At 39.8% G+C, this 17,524-nt stretch overlaps 1 protein-coding gene across 1 annotated transcript in view; it reads left to right on the plus strand.

The window, feature by feature from the left end:
• Nucleotides 1-13,861, plus strand: part of RGS9 (regulator of G protein signaling 9) — an 82,015-nt gene extending 68,154 nt beyond the window's left edge. Inside the window, exons 18-20 of the mRNA XM_020806442.3 lie at nt 9,305-9,792; nt 11,802-13,457; nt 13,512-13,861. Coding sequence (XP_020662101.3) covers nt 9,305-9,792; nt 11,802-11,958 — 645 coding nt within the window. The 3' untranslated portion in view covers nt 11,959-13,457; nt 13,512-13,861. The remainder of the gene's footprint in view (nt 1-9,304; nt 9,793-11,801; nt 13,458-13,511) is intronic.
• Nucleotides 13,862-17,524: the final 3,663 nt, after the last annotated feature.

Below are 17,524 nucleotides of genomic sequence, written 5' to 3' on the forward strand. Positions count from 1 at the left end.
CTTTTCTCTTAGACCTCATTCAAGAGGCTGGGGTGACTTTCTGTTTTTAGTTTGTTAAAAAAAGCAAGTGGCATATCAAAATGGCAACGCATCAACCTGGCATGGCTGTAGAATTTTACTTTGTTGGTAAGGAAAACATCAAAAAGAAAAGAAGATGAAAATAGAGGAGGAGGTTTCTCTACCCTCTCTTTTAATGCCACAACCCACCTAACACACCGCAGGGTTGTCTCCTCAGTGTCATTTTGGTGAAAGTACCCGTAGGCTAAACAAAGCTGTATGCCAGAGTGGACAGGTTCTTAGTTTGGAACTAAGGGTTGCTCTTGGTCCTGGTTAATAAATATGCAATATATGACGTACATTTCAAATGCTCTGAACAATTTAAGGCATATGCTAATGTGTTTAAGAGTGTTATGAGTATCAGCCAGCACAGGTATAACAAGAGGAGTGTCAGGTGTCCAGATTCAAATGTCGATTGTTTTTAAGGGAATACTTATAAAGCTGATTAGAGTTCATCAGGAACCACCTAGTTTTCTATTAAAGATATACTAACAACTGAAGAACATTTTCCCCAGCTAATTCCTAGTCCCAAATGTTCTTTGCTTTTTATTGTGGAAACATGGCCAGTCATCTCTTAGAAGGGCAGGTCTGAGACATGTTGTTACCTGAGGAGGGGTAACAAAAGCATGTTACTTCAAAGCAAAGAGAACCCAAAGCCAGCCATGTTGTTTTGGTTCATGAGGCAAAAATCCTATAAGCGCATTTTCCACATTGCTGGTAATAAAACAACAATTTGCATCCCTCTTCCAATTGTGAGAATCCACTTCCTGAGGTGAGATAGCCACACCATTCTACCTCATTATAGGGCTGGCCCTGTTTCTTACAAGGAAGCATACTGCTCCTGGAGTGCAAAGGAGAGAGATCCATATAGGAAGGATGTGTAAGGCCTGTTCTTATGAGCAGTTGTGTGGTGATTTATTAAAACAACTTGTGCAGGGTATAGCATGTTACATGATTGTCTTATCCCAGGCTACCCTAGTTCTACTGAGCTCCTGTGAGAATAGATGCTGAAAATAGACCTGTCAATGTAAATACAGTGGTGGCTAATCCATTAGGACAAGTGGAGCACTCCCCCACCAAGCTTGGGCTAACTCAACTTAGTCCTACCTGTCTCTTTACATAGAGTTAATTCATGGGGTGGCATTGGCTGTTATGCTTCACTTCAGTCTTGTGTTTGTGGAACTCAAGGATATTTGATCAAGTCCCTCCCTACGAAGATTGACAGGCCCACCTAAGTCAGAATCTAATTCTATGAATTATGCCTGCATAGAGTGATGTTGTCAACAGTTAAAAGATATTTTTAGTCATTAAAGACATCCTGCTTCTATCCCATAGCTTCTCAGACATGTGGGTAATCAGTCTCATTGCCAGCCAATCAAGCTATGGTATAGAAGCAGGAAGTATTTTACTGAAAATCTCCCTTCCTTGGGTAACATCATCATGTTTCTTAGCTGATAGAGGAGCAGTGCAGAATAAGGGAGAAGCAGGGGATGGGTGCTAAGGTTTGGCTAGGCCAGTTGATGGCTGAAATCCTGTTGCACTGTTTTGCAGAAGACATAACATTTGGAGGCAAATTGCAATAAGTTCTTTCCATATGCATGATTTGGCTCAAAAAGTATTCAAAATATTCCAGGAACAATGATTGGAATTAATGAGCATTTAAGTTCTCACTAGGTTCTTGCCACCCAATTTGTTTTTCTGTCAGGCTGGTTCAGCTACATAATTTCTATCTTTGTCATCTGATGCATCTGTTTGAACATTCTTGAAGTTCTATCCTCTTTAGCACTCCATTTCATCAACTCTCTCAAAGTTATCAGACAACTTTGGGTATCCCTGGGATAGCAGCAAAATTAGAAAAACACTGCCAAAAGATCATGGGAAAATCACAAGAATGTGATCTTAAAACAGTTAGAAGTGATCTTCTATTAGATCAAAGAAGCCTAAATGTAGCCCAGGAACATTGCTAGAATTTCAAGCAGAAATCCTTAAAAATCTCAAGTTTGAAAATGCAACAATGTCTATTATTCCTTTAAAAACTCAAAAAACAGCATAACTGTAAACTTGTTGTTAATCTCTAGTGCTGTCCTGTCTTCCTAATCTGCTATTTTTACAACAGCAAAAGTTGATGTACATATGCTATCATTGCTTGTCATTTTTTGGTAAATGTCCAAGACAGTTTGGGCTTCACTGTCTTGTTAACAAGAAGCAGGAGACTTCCACTGGAATTTCCAAATGCTGCTCTATTTTTCCCCCCACCCAGATTTGTCATGTTTTTGTTTCCTTTATTTTCTCTGGTCAAATAAAACTAGAAATGACACCATCATTCTGCTTGTCTGTCATGTTGTTACCTGTTTTCCATATGTCTTTATTTCATTCATGTTTTTGCCTTTATCCTTTTGGTTTGTATCACTTTTCATCTTCAAAATATTGGTGACAATGTACACTTCTCCCTTGAATGGCACAGGTCTGAACAGCACAATTCTGGTTATACATGGATTTTAAAAAATAAATATATATTAAATAAATATTGTTCCTCTAGTCATCCAGAACTCCATGGATTCAACACAGAAGGTGTCAAAGTGGTCTACTTGCCCCCAAACACTACATTTCTATTTCAGCTTCTAGACCAGGGGGACATAAGGATCTTTAAGGCTCATTACACATTACTGTATGGGAAAGATTGTCAACACTATGGAAGAGAACCCCAATAGAGGGAACTGTTCTCTGTGTGTTAATCAGCTGTTTATGCTTTGTACTTACCTTTTGGGGGACATAAGAATTTTACACAGATTTTTAGCTACACTGTGGTCTGGCCCAGTGTTGTTGAAGAGAGAAGTGTATATTTAAAAACTGATAAGTGAAATGCTTCAGGAAAACTTGGAAAAGCATGGTTTTAAGTGAGTGCCAAATTAAGTCACAACAAGAACAAGAACAGTATTGTGGCACCTTTGAAGCCAACAAATTTTACTTCAGTGTGAGATTTTATGGATTGCAATCCACCTTCACATACATAGGGTGCTTCATGTGTCTGAAGAAGTAGGTTAAGATTCAGCTCATACTGAAATCAATTAATTAGTTTAAAATATGCCACAATACGTTTTGTTATTGCTGAATGAGACCAATGTTGCCATGTCCTCAAATCATGTGACCATCTACTTGTTGCGTCAACCTTAAGTCTTGCTTACATGCCTAGATGATCTGGTGGCATCTTGTAAAAGTGATGGTTTAATTAGGTTCACTGGCTGCCTATAAGTGCAACAATAACAGTGGGTAATAATTTCTAGACACTTATCGTTTAAACCCTGATCTTAAGTACTCAATTCCATATCCTATTCACTTATACTTAGAAGTAAGTCTTACCTCTAAATGTCCATAAATATTCATGCTCTTGTGGGGGGACAAGCAGACGTTAAGCATCACTGCATGCTTGTCTACCTCACTGTTCTACAGCATGCATAGAAATCAGGCCTGTAGAGAACTTATTTAAAACACAAGGTGTAAATGTCACCACATTATTATTACAAAAGATAAACTACTATTGTCAGCTTTCAAAAACTGAACTCTGTGTCTGTGGAATGCTAGCCTAAACATTTATACTACAGTAAAAATAAGAAAAATGAGGGATTCAAACAATATTTTTTAAAAAACTGGGATTTTTTAAAAGCTCAGTTAGAAGTCTTATTGAACATTAGGTGATGCCTAATGAAATAATGTAAAAAAAAGACATACCTCAGTTCTGTTTGGAGAGGAGTCCTAAAGATGAGATGCCGCCATTGACAGCACCCTCTCTCCAGAACGAACCTGCCTTGTCTCACCAGAACATGGAAGCCAGAGAAGTGTCTTTAAAGAAGGTTATCATGGACAGGCAGGGCAGTCTGAACCACTGTCCAGTACTGTACTTTAATCAGCTACCACTTAAAACTTGCAACCTTCCTTTTTTTAGCTTAGAGAAGAAAATTATTTAGAAAGGATCCTATTAGATCTTTTTAAAAACTGTAGCAGGAATCCTGGGGGAGAGGGGTGTGCCTGCACAGCAGAAATGAATTCATCATCGGCGGCAGGTTCCCACATGTGACTTCTTTCCATTCTGCAAAAGCCGTGTGCGCCCTAAAAATGCAAAAAGAATCTTTTAATCAGTAGCAATCCATTCCTAATTATGATGTTATTCCCATTGTGCACGTGGAGCCTAGGTGTTTGGTTGAGATAGACTTAATGAAGAAAGCATTCTTCAAAATATAGAACTGCTGGATAGCTCAGTGATTTAGGCCACTGGTACTTAACCTTGGGTTACTCAGGAGTTTGGGACTGCAACTCCCAGAAGCCTTCACCACCAACTGTGCTGGCTGGGGTTTCTGGGAGTTGCAGTTCAAAAACATCCGAGTAACAAAGGTTAAGAACCACTGGTTTAGGCATCTGGTTACAGAGCCAGAGGTTGGAATCTCAATTTATTTGTTTATTTTATTTATTTATTAGATTTATATACCGCCCATCCAGAATGTGTCTACTCTGGGTGGTTTACGTATAACATAAAAATAAACTGAGATAAAATCCAAATTAATCACAAAGTCCAAGATGGGGAAAGGAAAAAAGAAGAAAGAGCAAGGAAGAAAAAGAAAAAAAAGGAAAAGGAAAATAGGTGACAATTCCCCACTGTGCCTCCCTGACAGGGGCTGGACTCAATGAAAGGGGTCCCTTCCAGCTCTGCAGTTCTAAGATAACAATGGTGATGATGAAAATAAAGAAAATCGGGACAAAAATAAAACCAGGTTTCAATACTTTACACAACTTTCTATGCAATTTGTTTAGATACTTTACACTGATTAATGGATATAAGTAAACACTTTGTATTGATTATACAAACTATAACTTTAAAATACACTAAATAAAGACTGGAACCCTGTTTGCTTTTGTGATTGAGTAAGGATGATGGCATAAGCCTTTGCCCTTTTGTAAACTCCCCTTTGTGTACCGTATTTTGGACTGGGTGCAAATTTGGACACATGCAGGGTTACATAGGGAGCTGGCAGGTGGAGAAAAAATGGCTATATGGTTGACCTTACTCATGTTTTTCTTCTCCAACTGAATTTTGGAGAAAGCAATCTATTTCCAGTCTCATCAGTTTCACATGGGTTTGCTCATAATTCTGCGGCATCTCATTCTCACATTAAACTGCATTTTTTTAAAAAAACTGCATCAAATCATATTTAAGTGGTATTTTTAAATAATACATTGGTTTATTTCCTTTTTTTACAGTGTTTTCATTTCCAAATATAGTAATTTTATATTAATTCTTTTTTCATCTTTGAGTCAACATGTGAACTACAAAACTTAGAGAAGTACAAAATCTGACAAATAAATGCTTTCTGAACTGTATATTGTACTGGAGATGGTTATGACCTCTTTTTGATTCTGGACATACATATTATGATGATGACAACTATAATCTGTAGAAGTGGTGTAGGGGTTTTTTAAAAGAGAAAAACATAGATTTGGCATTTTTTTTATTTTGGAAGTTTTCTGACCTCATAAATTAAATAAAAATGGGCAATTTCCCCAAATTCCCTTCTATTTGTAGAAGGGGTAGGCCCTTGACTTAAAATTTGGGATACCCCAAATCTTTCACCCAACGCTCTAGTTAGCTGCCTCCATGTGATGGCGTACAATAACAATTCCAGTGCCAGTCTTGTGTACAAGATTACCAAGTATACCCATAGCATTAATGGGCAATGTACAGAGAAACTGAGGACGGTTAGAGGTGTAGACTAAAAAATATGTTTTGGATTATCCCAAATCAATGGTCCATATCTCCAGAAAAGCATCCTTTATGCGACAGCATAGCATGTCCTATCAAATGCTTCATGTGCTCAGAAGTCATTGTCAAATGTGACAGACATCCTCATGCCAATAATAACATGAGGTATAAATAATTGAAGGAATGAGATAATGCATTCCAGAGTAAACTTTGATCCACTTTATACTATAGAGACTCATTGCGCCACAGAAGCTCAGAAAAGTCCTTTACAACCTCACAATGTGAGCCCCTGAAGTTCTGAGCTCCACAACAAACCCAGGTCTTCTGACTCCACCGCTTACATGAGAAACAAAGCTCACACACCTGTGGATACGAGTTCCACAATTGCAGCCACCCTAGAGAGAACATTTGTCTCCCAGCAGCCACCCCACAATAGGCCACTCTGCAGGAATCCACTGCAGTCCTTCTAATGGCAATTTGTTCCCTAGCAGCCTTTGTTTTTTTGATAGACCTCTTAGGAACATGTTAGGAAAAAGAGGATGTGTTATTATAAACCAACACCCCTGGTTACATGCAAACAGATAATGCTCTTATAGAGCAAGTAGCATGATCTGCACTGTAAACAGATGCATCTATATGGGACCCACTGGACCTACTATTTCAGTCATGTCACAAAATGTGTGTCTTTATGTTGAACCTCCTTAGTTCAAAGCAGGAGAAAAAACTAAAATGTATCACAGTCTCACAGGGTGAGAGACCTAGCATGGATATTTAGATGTGACAGGATCCTGTTACAGAAAAAAGGACACTGCAGCTCACCACGGGTAGCTCATATGTGACATAATGCATCAATGGCTTCTCTGAAGATGGGATGAAGCCAGAGATAGCTAAAAACACTGATGCTCTAAAATAAACAGAAAATGATCTCAACTTTTAAAAAATCCAGATATCTGCCCACAAGAGTTGTAAACACTTCTAGTAATGTGTGTGATGGTATCTGGATTTTTTAAAAGGTGAGATCATTTTCTGATTATCTAGATCATCAGTGTTTGGCCTTATGGTTAGGCAAGGTAGGTGGCTGCCTCAGGCAGCAGATTTATATACGTATACAGTATATGTATTGATGTTGCAGTCCCTATTGCAAGACAGTCATCCATGCAATGCTCTCATTGTTATACTGCTCTGAGGAGCATACTATCATTCAATTGAGTGTGCTCACAAATGTAACCTTTATGTAAGTCTTTCCATAAATCATTATGTCATCCATGAGGAGAAGCAACCTCTTCATTTGAATTTAAATAACTAACAATTTGCAATCTGTTATTGGCATCCCAAATCTGCTGCCTGAGGCAGCCACCTACCTTGCCTAACCATAAGGCCAAAGCTTGTGATTATTAACTCACTGCCTACAATAAGGTCAATAAACTGCACTGAGATATAGTATGAATACTGTAAAACTATAATTATCCCCTGTTTGTACAGAAAAATGTGTATTTCACTTTCCTCTAAGCATTTAGTTAAATCATCTGAACTAATTTGCCAGTTAAAAATTCTATGATTCATGAATTAATGCCTCGGTCAGTGGTTCCTAACCTTGGGTACCCAGGTATTCTTGGACTGCAGTTCCCAGAAACCTTCACGACTCTGTTCTGCTAGCTAGGTTTTCTGGAAGTTGTAGGCCAAGAATGCCTGGGTTACCCAAAATTGGGATCTACTGTTCTAGGTAACCTAATTATTTGACTTTTCTTCCTTGTACATATAAAGGCTTCTGACACCAAATCTCATCAGATTTATATGAGAGGAAAGCTGGGAATGTTTAATAGGACTTCAGCCACAGTGTGACATGACTGAGGGAGTGAGACCATAGTGAAACCAAATTTTAAAATAACTGAAAGTCAAGAACCATTCTTGCAATTACAGCACGTTCAAGCAAACATTATTCCAACATATTTTTATATGAAATATCAGACTCTGTTTCTTTAAAAGAAGAAATTAAAAATATTGGACTACTCTGTCTGATTTCCTTATTTGGAAATCTGAATATGTTTCACATATGTAGAAAACCTACATAAAGGAATAATACATTGATTTTCATTACAAATATGAATATTCAGAATACATTTTTTGACAAATTCTATTCAAGTTTTTATAATAGTGTATAGAATTCTAATGACTAGCTTGTGTGTTCCATTTCACATTAATCTGAGCATGAGCTAAGGAGACATGCTTTAAAAAACTCACCCAAGTACCCCAATAACACTTCATCGTCTCCACGTCCTATTGTGATTTTCCAGCCAAAACCAAATAACTCTTCTCCATGTCTGACATTTAACTTGCCCTTCTAAATTTGCATCCATCTGTCAGCTTATTCCTCATTTATCATTGCTGCATCACATATGCATTTACTAGATTGTTTTTTTTCCTTTTAAACTATAGTATATAAAAATGTCAGCCCCATTTATCCTCTTCAGAGTAACCTTCAGAATAACAAGAAGCCAATTGTTTGGTTTTAACATTTCATGAACACAGTATTACACAACAGACACCACACTCGGTGCTGGGAAGAGAAAATGCAGGTCAACTCAGTTTGTCCTGGACAACTTCCTTGAGCATCCTCATCATTGACACACATAGTTTCCTTCATGGACACTTGCTGTTTGTTTGACTTTTCTTTTAACAGACAAAAAACAAAGGGGGTTGTATTGTTTTAAAATAATATGCCTATTGTTAAAAGAATTATCAGAGTGGACAAAGATTGCTACAAGGGACATCTGGTCCAATCTATCTTGATTTAAGAGATTAAGACTATTATTTTACTGGCACTAACTTGGCTTTCTGCATTCTTAATACTGTTTAATAACATCATGTTAGTATTATCATGAATCAAACATTTGTCTGGAAGCAACATGCCGACCAGTGTGTTTGTATCCTGAATGAAAAATATATATATATTGAGATTTTATCATGGCCACCATGATTAATTTTTAAATATTAGTATAAAATATTGTACTGGTTTTAGATATATCGTTTTCCATATGTATTGGCTAGGAAGCATCTCTTTGTTTTTTCTGTTTGTGACTAGTAGTTCTAGTCACGAAAGCCAATGTGGTGTAGGCGAGACAGTGTCAGATGAGGTCGTATGAGACCTGGGCTCCTATCCTTGAGCAGAAACTTACTGGGGGTGATGGGGGGGGCAATGGTCTTCATTCCTTGAACATCTTACATAGTGTACCTTGAAAACCTTGTCAGGGCTGCCATAAAAGGGAAGTGACTTGACAGCGCATAAGAACAATGGTGCTGGTCTCTTCCTTGGAGAGAAAGAGAAGTAAGTGAGGGAGATTTCCTAAGATCTCTATTGGGTTTGGCACGGAGGGGGCAAACAGTATGATGGCCAAAAATGGGAAAGCCACTTTCTTTCCAGAACCCACTTCTCCCATGAGTCCCTTTGCCACTTCTTGCGATGTAAATAATTTCCTCTTTCCCCCCCCTCTGCAGCTGTGCCAGCTTACTATTCCAGTTCCTCATCTGGCCATTTATACTGGTACTTCCGATCCTCCATCTCCTTCCAGTACTCTTCCTTCTTCCTGCCGTGGTCCTCCTCAGTGCTCTGGGCACATCATTTTGCCAAACAGCACTGGCTACTCCTCTTCTGCCAGCATGACCCTAAACAGCACTTCTGTCAGCTGGGATACTAACGTGCCTAAAGTAAAGCCCTCTCTTGTCACTACAGAAGGCACTGAGATCTCCAGGGATTCTGACTCAGGGACCTGCTGTATCTCCCAGTATCCTATGAGCTCTGAAACCAAGCTGCTGCCCAAGTCCCGGAGGAACCTGTCCTTCAGCAAGTTCTTGAAACGAGGATGTCTGAACTCACCCGTGTTTGCAACACTGTCACCCAAGTGCCTGGTGGTGACTCATGGGAAAGTCCAGCCAGTGGATGATCTGAACCCACAATTGCAACATAAGTCCAAAAAACTGTCCAGGTGAGTTTCTTGGTGGATTGTGCCCCTTTAGGCTTTAAGGGATATTAGAGGGTGGAGTCACCCTTGCGCCTCTGTTGGAATGAACAGTAGGACATGTCTGTGAAGTGTCTGAACATTCAAAAACACTATGTACAAATATCATCACTGACAACTTTCCAGTAAGACCACAAGCTCTAACGGGGTAGAGGAACATGTGGTTTTTCCCAGTTTTAAACTCCAACTCCCAACAGTCCCAGGCCACACAATAGGATAATGGTTGCATACTAACATCGGGAGGATCACATGTTGCCTGTCCTTGTTGTAATAGGAAGCTCTGCTCACTGGCCCCTAGGGCCCAATATACAGTATAGGAAATAGATGCAGTGACTCAGTTGTGAATTTATATTTTGCCGTGAAATAAACTGAAATTCCTTTTCAGGTATACATGCACACTCCATAAGAAACAGGAAAAATACATTAATTTTTTTTTCAATTTTTACGCTAGCTTTATGCCCAACAGGATGCTTAAGGTGGCTTACCCTCATTAGCGTAGAGTACTTCAAAAACATTTCCAAATCACTGTGAACCATAGAAAGCCCAATTAAAAACATGCCAGCAGTTAAGAATACAGCAAACACAGCACATGCAGAGCAGTATGACAGGCGTCCATGTCCCTCAATAGCCGTGGGTGTCAGCCCCATCACATGCATGCATACATGCAAACACCCTGCTTTGGGACAGGATGGTCCCACCTCCCTTTCATACGTAGAAGCTGACCTGTCTGGCAGTGGGGTTTTCCTCAATGTTGGGGAAACAGGTTTATGCTACATGGGTTTTACTGAGCATTGCTTTATACGAGCTGCAAATCAGCTTCCGCTGCAGAAAAGAAAGGTGGCCTATACCTTGTTAAAACAGGAAATAAACAAACTAAAACATTAATTCCAAAGGTTAAATTCAATTTTAATGGCAAGTGGTACACTCATTAAATGGATGGGACTTGTACCAACATCTGTGTAAGTCCCAAGGATTTGGGAGGATGGGCAAACAACTGAATGTAATTCTTTTGAAATGAAGCAAGTCACATTCCCAGGAATGCCTTCAGAATCAGAATGCAAGGCATTGCTTTGAGCGATTGGGCTGCCAGTTGTTTCAGAAATGACTTGGGGCTGCTAAAGCCATTGATAGGTGGTTTTGCTCCATGGGCCCTTGTTTTGATGTCTTTTTCAATTGCAAAATTCAAGTCCTAGATTCCTTGTTTGCAGACTTCCTGTATTCTCTGGAACTAATCTGAAATAGGGCTGTGCATCAGGTTCTGCTGAGTCACAAGTTACCAGCTAAATTGGCCTGATGCTGACTGACTTGTACAAGGTCTAGTGAATTTAAAAATGTATTTGTGTCCATATCAGCAAAGACCACACATTGCTTCAGCCCATTAGTATTTTTAAGGCCATTTTTAGGGCACCCTGAGTGCAAAACCCTTAAGCTACCCTGTTTCCCTGAAAATAAGTCCTAGTATACTTTTTCAGGAGGCTCGTAATATAAGCCCTACCCCCAGATTAAGCCCCAGTTAAGTGAAACCCTTGTGCAGCAACCAGAAGAAGATGGCATGACTGTATTTGAATAAAAGTACATTGTTGTACCTGGAAAAAAAATTAAAACATCCCCTGAGAATAAGCCCTAATGCGTTTTTGGGAGCAAAAATTAATATAAGATCCTGTCTTATTTTCGGGGAAACACGGTAGCTGTCTGAAATGTTGCAAATTTACTGCACTCTTTAGGGTCTATCACATGTCCAAATTTCAAGTACATCCCAACATAAATAAAAAAAGCTGAAGTCATCATAGTTTCCCAATGCAAATCAATGGGATGCTTACAGATCAATTTGGATCTGGGATACACATTCCTCCAGACCAGATCAGGATGCACTTAGATGACAAACTGGCCTCTAAACCAAATTAGGGAACCAACTCATGCACTCCTTTACTCGAAAAGATATTCAGGCTGTGATGAATGTTTCTTTTGCTTCCTAGCTTCTTCCACATAAAAGTGGACATTCCCTTGGAGAGCAAAATCTACCCCATAGATTCTGAGGAGGAAGAGGAGAACAGCCATTGGGCATACAAGGATTCTGCCAAAGAAGTGATCTGCCCCTGGGAGAATCTGACAGAAGGAGGAAACGCGGGGTGACATGGAGCCTTTTTGGATAACAGGAGGTGACCTGCTTTAAAAATGAATGGGTATTTTTTCCTAGTCCTGAACCAGCAGGTATAATCACCTACAGTTTGACTGATGAATCAGGCTGTTGAAAGATATGTCTTGGAATAATAAACAAAAATCATCCACCACCAAACTAGGTGGGTTATTAAAAAAATGACCTCAGAGACACAATTTTTTCAAAGTTTTTCAAAAGCGAGATGTCTTTTGGACTGGTTTCTTTCTTGTCCTTAGCAATTCATACCCACCACTTACTGGCTTCTCCATAACTTTTTAGTACCTTAACTCTATCTTAACTCTTCTGCTTGGTTCATTTTTTGGAGCTGCTGTTTTTGGTGTTTGTGTTTATTATATTTATGTCCTGTTTTTCCTATAGAAGAGCAGAGAGTTTTACATGCATGTCCTAGTGGTATCTTATCCAGGTACTGATCCAGTTGGCCCCTGGTCAGGATCTCTAAAAGGCAACAGCATGAGGTGATCCTCGGGTCTAGAACTTCATGTTGACCTAAGACAGTGGTGGAGAACCTTCACATCTGGTCAGACTACAACGCCTAGTGCCCAGATTTTTGTGCCAGAAAGATGGGTTTGATACCATGTCATTTATTAAATAGGAATGACACTTTTTAAAAATGTAAACTTAATAGGTCTTCACAGAATCCTTTGCATATATTTGTGAAAATATTGCTATTTTTTTCTTTTGCGGGGGTCAGGAAAGTCTGCTGCAGTGTCTGTATCTGTTGTCATATTCTTCTTCATGTTTACGCTTACCTAACATCCAGCTTTTAAAAGGTGCAATCAGATAATGGTTTGTGGCTTCTAGTGAAATTAGATCCAACTACTAGATAAATCCTTGTACCTGGATAATTGCAAGGCTGATCAACAGCTTGCAACATGCTGGCTATTCTGAAGTATAATCTGCATCTTATCCAGGGCAAAGGCTTCTGATTTAAACAGTTGGCAGTCCAATCTTGATCACACCGATTATCGCTTTCAGTTACCTACGGGGAACTTTCAGTTTTCAAGGTTCTTCACCCTCTTTATTTTAGCAGGACTACGTATGAGGTAAATCCCTGTTTATATATGGACCCCACGGCTGCCTAGCCAGTGCATACCCAGCTGCTCCACAGCCAGCTATGTGCATGATATCTCAGCCCTGAGGATCCATGGAACCAAAGTATTATGTGTATTCCCTTTACAGAGCCAAGATATTGCAGTATTCACATAGCCAGTTGAGGAGTGGCCAGGATCTGTGGGCAGGGGAAAGGGAGCTTAAGAGGAGCAGCAGCTTTTTCAACTAGCAAAGGGTGGGTGGGAGTGGAAGGTCCACCACCATGCACAACTCTCCACCACTGGAGATGATGACTTCCGTCTCACTAATGGGAATGGCTGGCTCTGTCTGAGGGAGACATGACTTTGCCTTGGGCCACACAAATGTGTATGACTAAGACAGAAAGACATAAATCCGGGTACAGGTTAACATGGGGTCACGAAGAGTTGGGCACGACTAAACAACTGGACGACGACAGGTTAACATATATAAATCCAACTCCCTCTCTGCTGAGCCAGATTGGATGTTATTTGCACTGTATTTTCTGCTGATGAACAGTAAGTGCTGTTTTGTAACACTTTCTGTTTATGATAATATTTTTATGACTAATCATGTGCCTCATTAGGCAAAATCCTTTTCCTTGGTACAGAAAATTCCACTAGACTAGGCCTATTGAATCAATGGGTATTTGGGGAATCAACTTCTCTGTAAGTTCCATTGATTCAAATGGGCTTACTCTAACTGTGATTTACTGTACTGAAATAAGTCACAGTTAGAGTAGAAAATTATAGTAGAGTAGGCCCACGTGAATCAATGAAACTCACCAAATTCCCATTGATTCAATGGGCCTACTCTACTACAATTTTCTATTCTAAGCAACAGCATTTTGGCCATGATACAGTAACATCTAGAACACATTTGCAATCCATTTAGTTGTGTCGGATACATTTCAATTCAAGTCAATTCCTTTTAGTTTATCCTAGCACCATAGGTCAGTCTTAAATCCTTCCAGTGTTGACCTTTCACCATAGGTGGAAGTTGTTTTAAGACTGGGGAATCTAAATGCAAAATGCTTTTGTAATGGTCATCTGGATCTGACTGCCAATCATGTTTCACATTTCTAAAACAAATCTCTGTTAAAACTCCTACTTCAATTTGTGTTTATAAAAATATCATTTTCAAGAAAATTGATTTTGCTGGTAGAACTGCAGCCAGTCAGTGTTGCATGTTTTCATAATCTAAAAGGGGCTGTGGCTTTATTATTACCCTTACAGATACTATAATCACTTACAGTGGACCCTTGACTTACAGACGGCTTGACTTACAGACTTTTTGAGTTACAGACTTCTCTGGCTGCAAAATTAAGGTTTGACTTGCAGCCTGAGAATTGACTTACAGACCAGAAAAAAACCAAAATGGAACAAAAACGGCCTGTCACGGGATTAATCGGTTTTCAATGCACTGTAGGTCAATGGAGACTTGACCTACAGACTTTTTGACTTGAGAACCGCCTTCCAATACGGATTAGGTTCTCAAGTCAAGACCCCACTGTATAGTCCTATGGCGTGCCAAGCCCATCATACCCCAAAAGGGTGGGTGGGTGTGCAGGTCCATGTATAGTAGGCATACTGTAGTTTTCTCCCTTCCATAAGCACTTCCTTTTTCTGTTTTGACAACTGAGTTGATATGCTGGATTTCAGCAAGACTACAATATAATAATGAATGCTACTTAAAATAGATTGCTTTGGCCATTTATTTCAATGTCTAAAAAACTGAAGATGTAGCTTTGTCATACAGGAAAAGGGGTCATGAGGAAAATCCCAATCTTTGGTTGATTAGGAAGAAGAATTTCCCTCTCTGTGAATGTGAAACATGAATTGCTTCTTGTTGCTGCTGTTATTTTGACCAGGGTCAAAATAACCTTGTGGCCTTGGGCCAGCTGTACAGTCCCAGGGCTCCCACAGACGGAAGGAATGGTAAACTACTTCTGAGTATTCTTACTTCTGAAAAGGGTTCCCAAACATCAGAATTGACTTGGTATTATTGTTATTTATATGCAAGCAGATATATGTGTAATGTCATTCTCTATCTACTGAATATCCAAAAACTGTAACTACAGAAACTTAATATGACATTTTAGGAATATAACAATGAAAACATAATGAGATGTATGATTAAGTACTTTCAACAAACTTAATACTGTATGTTGTTTCAATTGGAATTACAAGAACTTAACAATTACAGAATCACACCACCATACTACTATAAGGTTACCAAAAAAAAAAAGAAAAAAAAAAGTCTTACACCCACCCCAGCCGAGTCTCCTCCCCTCTACAGGTGTTCTCTCTCATCCTTTGCTCCTTGCCCAGGCTGTCTTTTCTGGGTGTTATTTATACCCTTTGCTAATGTTTATCTCCACCTCCAACTGTCAACAATATCATTTTGCTAGGCTGCTAAGGTACAAGCCTTTATAAACGGTCAAAATATTTTTAATAGGAATCTCTATTGCTTTTACTAGTGTGGTAAAGTACCAGTCCTGTAAAATATGGGGTCTGCAAGTTGCCATTATGGCAAATAATAGTCCTTATTTTGACTAACTGGATCATGCATCTGTGGGATAAGCAGGATGCCGTGTGTGTAAATGGCTGAAGGAGTAAGATACAGGTACAACGATTTAACATAGGGACGTGGTGGCGCTGTGGGCTAAACCGCAGAAGCCTGTGCTGCAGGGTCAGAAGACCAAGCAGTCGCAAGATCGAATCCACGCGGCGGAGTGAGCGCCCGTTGCTTTGTCCCAGCTCCCGCCAACCTAGCGGTTCGAAAGCATGCAAATGCGAGTAGATCAATAGGGACCACCTTGGTGGGAAGATAACAGCGTTCCATGTCTAAGTCGCACTGGCCATGTGACCACGGAAGATTGTCTTCGGACAAAACGCTGGCTCTATGGCTTGGAAACAGGGATGAGCACTGCCCCCTAGAGTCGAACATGACTGGACAAAAATTGTCAAGGGGAACCTTTACCTTTACAATGATTTGACACATTAGCAACACCGCCTATGGGTCATGTTAACACCTTGCAATGTTTCACATAATACAAGACAATTATTTCAATACCATTTCAATACTGTTATCCATGCAGCACTTGCAATCTTGACAACTGCTTTCCCTCAAATAGCTTGGGATGGAGAGCTAGCTCCATCCATTTTCTGTTACAGTGATTTTTAGGACACTGGTGTTCAAACCTCATTTTCTGAAGTACAAGCTACATTTTTAGGATTGTCTTTTTTTCATCATCATCTTATAACTGCAGAGCTGAAATGGGCCCTATGGACTGTCCGTTCCACCCCTTGTCAAAGAGGCACACGGTAAAAACAAATTCCCAACCTCTGGTTCCTCAGCCAGATATCTAAACCACTGAGCTATCTAGCACTCCCCTTAATTTTTAAAAGCACTATATGCATATGACATTTCAAACATTGACACAGCACTTAGCTTCCTACTTCCCACTTATATCTCACAATGTAGAGACATTCAGGAACTCAATGCGTTTAGACCTATGGGAGGGAGCTTGACTTATGGGTTTTCCCAGGTGTGGGCGTGAATGTCACAACCAGGGAGGTACCAAGGAACAAAGAGAGTGTGGTGGGAAAAGGAGGAGGAGAAGGGGGAGAAAAGTCGTGGATCACTTTTAAGTCAAGGCCAAAATAAAATCTTGAGAACCATAATCTCGTCTCCAGGGCCAGGTTTCACCATGGGTAAGCTAAAGAGCAAATTAATCAAAGTCATCCATTTTAAATAGAGCCAGTCTTTGTGGCCCTGGGCAGACTGCACAGTCCGAGGACACCCCAAAAGAAGGGAATGGTAATCCACTTCTGAGTATTTTTTACCTGGAAAACCCTGAAAAGGGTCACCATGAGTCAGAATTGGCGTGATGATGATGATTAATATTAGCCTGTTCTGTGGTCTATGGAAAACTAGAGGAACGTGCCCAGTTTTTGGGAAGGTCAGCCCGGGCCCCATTAGCACATACAGCAAAGCAGATCCGTTTGTCCTCCTCCCACTGTCCTCTGAAAGGGGAGCGTGGGCCGGGGGGTTGCTTCAGAAGAAATTAGGCTAAAAGTTGAAGAAGATTTTAATTTGTAAGAAAAAAGAGCTAAATAATTGATGCAGCCTCGGTGCCAAAGGTAATTTCAACTGCTTGCGCGCTCGTACAAAGACATTTAGCATTGATTGAGATCAAAGTATTTGAAACCCCTGCTGCTGAACTGAAAGGCAAAACTTTCAGCTGCCTTTCTCCGCTCTAATAATATCGTCTTTATGTAGTTAATAAACTGCACACTTCAGTCAAACTATATCATTACAGAAGACTTAGGGAGCTAATAATTTAAAAGCAAAGAAGTGCCTCTGTTCTTTGCTTTGAACTAAACAACATTCTGTTGAATGAGGGGGGGACATCAAAAGCTTTGTCACTATTACCAGTGTGGCTGGAGC

This window comes from Pogona vitticeps, chromosome 2, assembly GCF_051106095.1.
Source record: "Pogona vitticeps strain Pit_001003342236 chromosome 2, PviZW2.1, whole genome shotgun sequence".
NCBI classification, from domain to species: domain Eukaryota; kingdom Metazoa; phylum Chordata; class Lepidosauria; order Squamata; family Agamidae; genus Pogona; species Pogona vitticeps.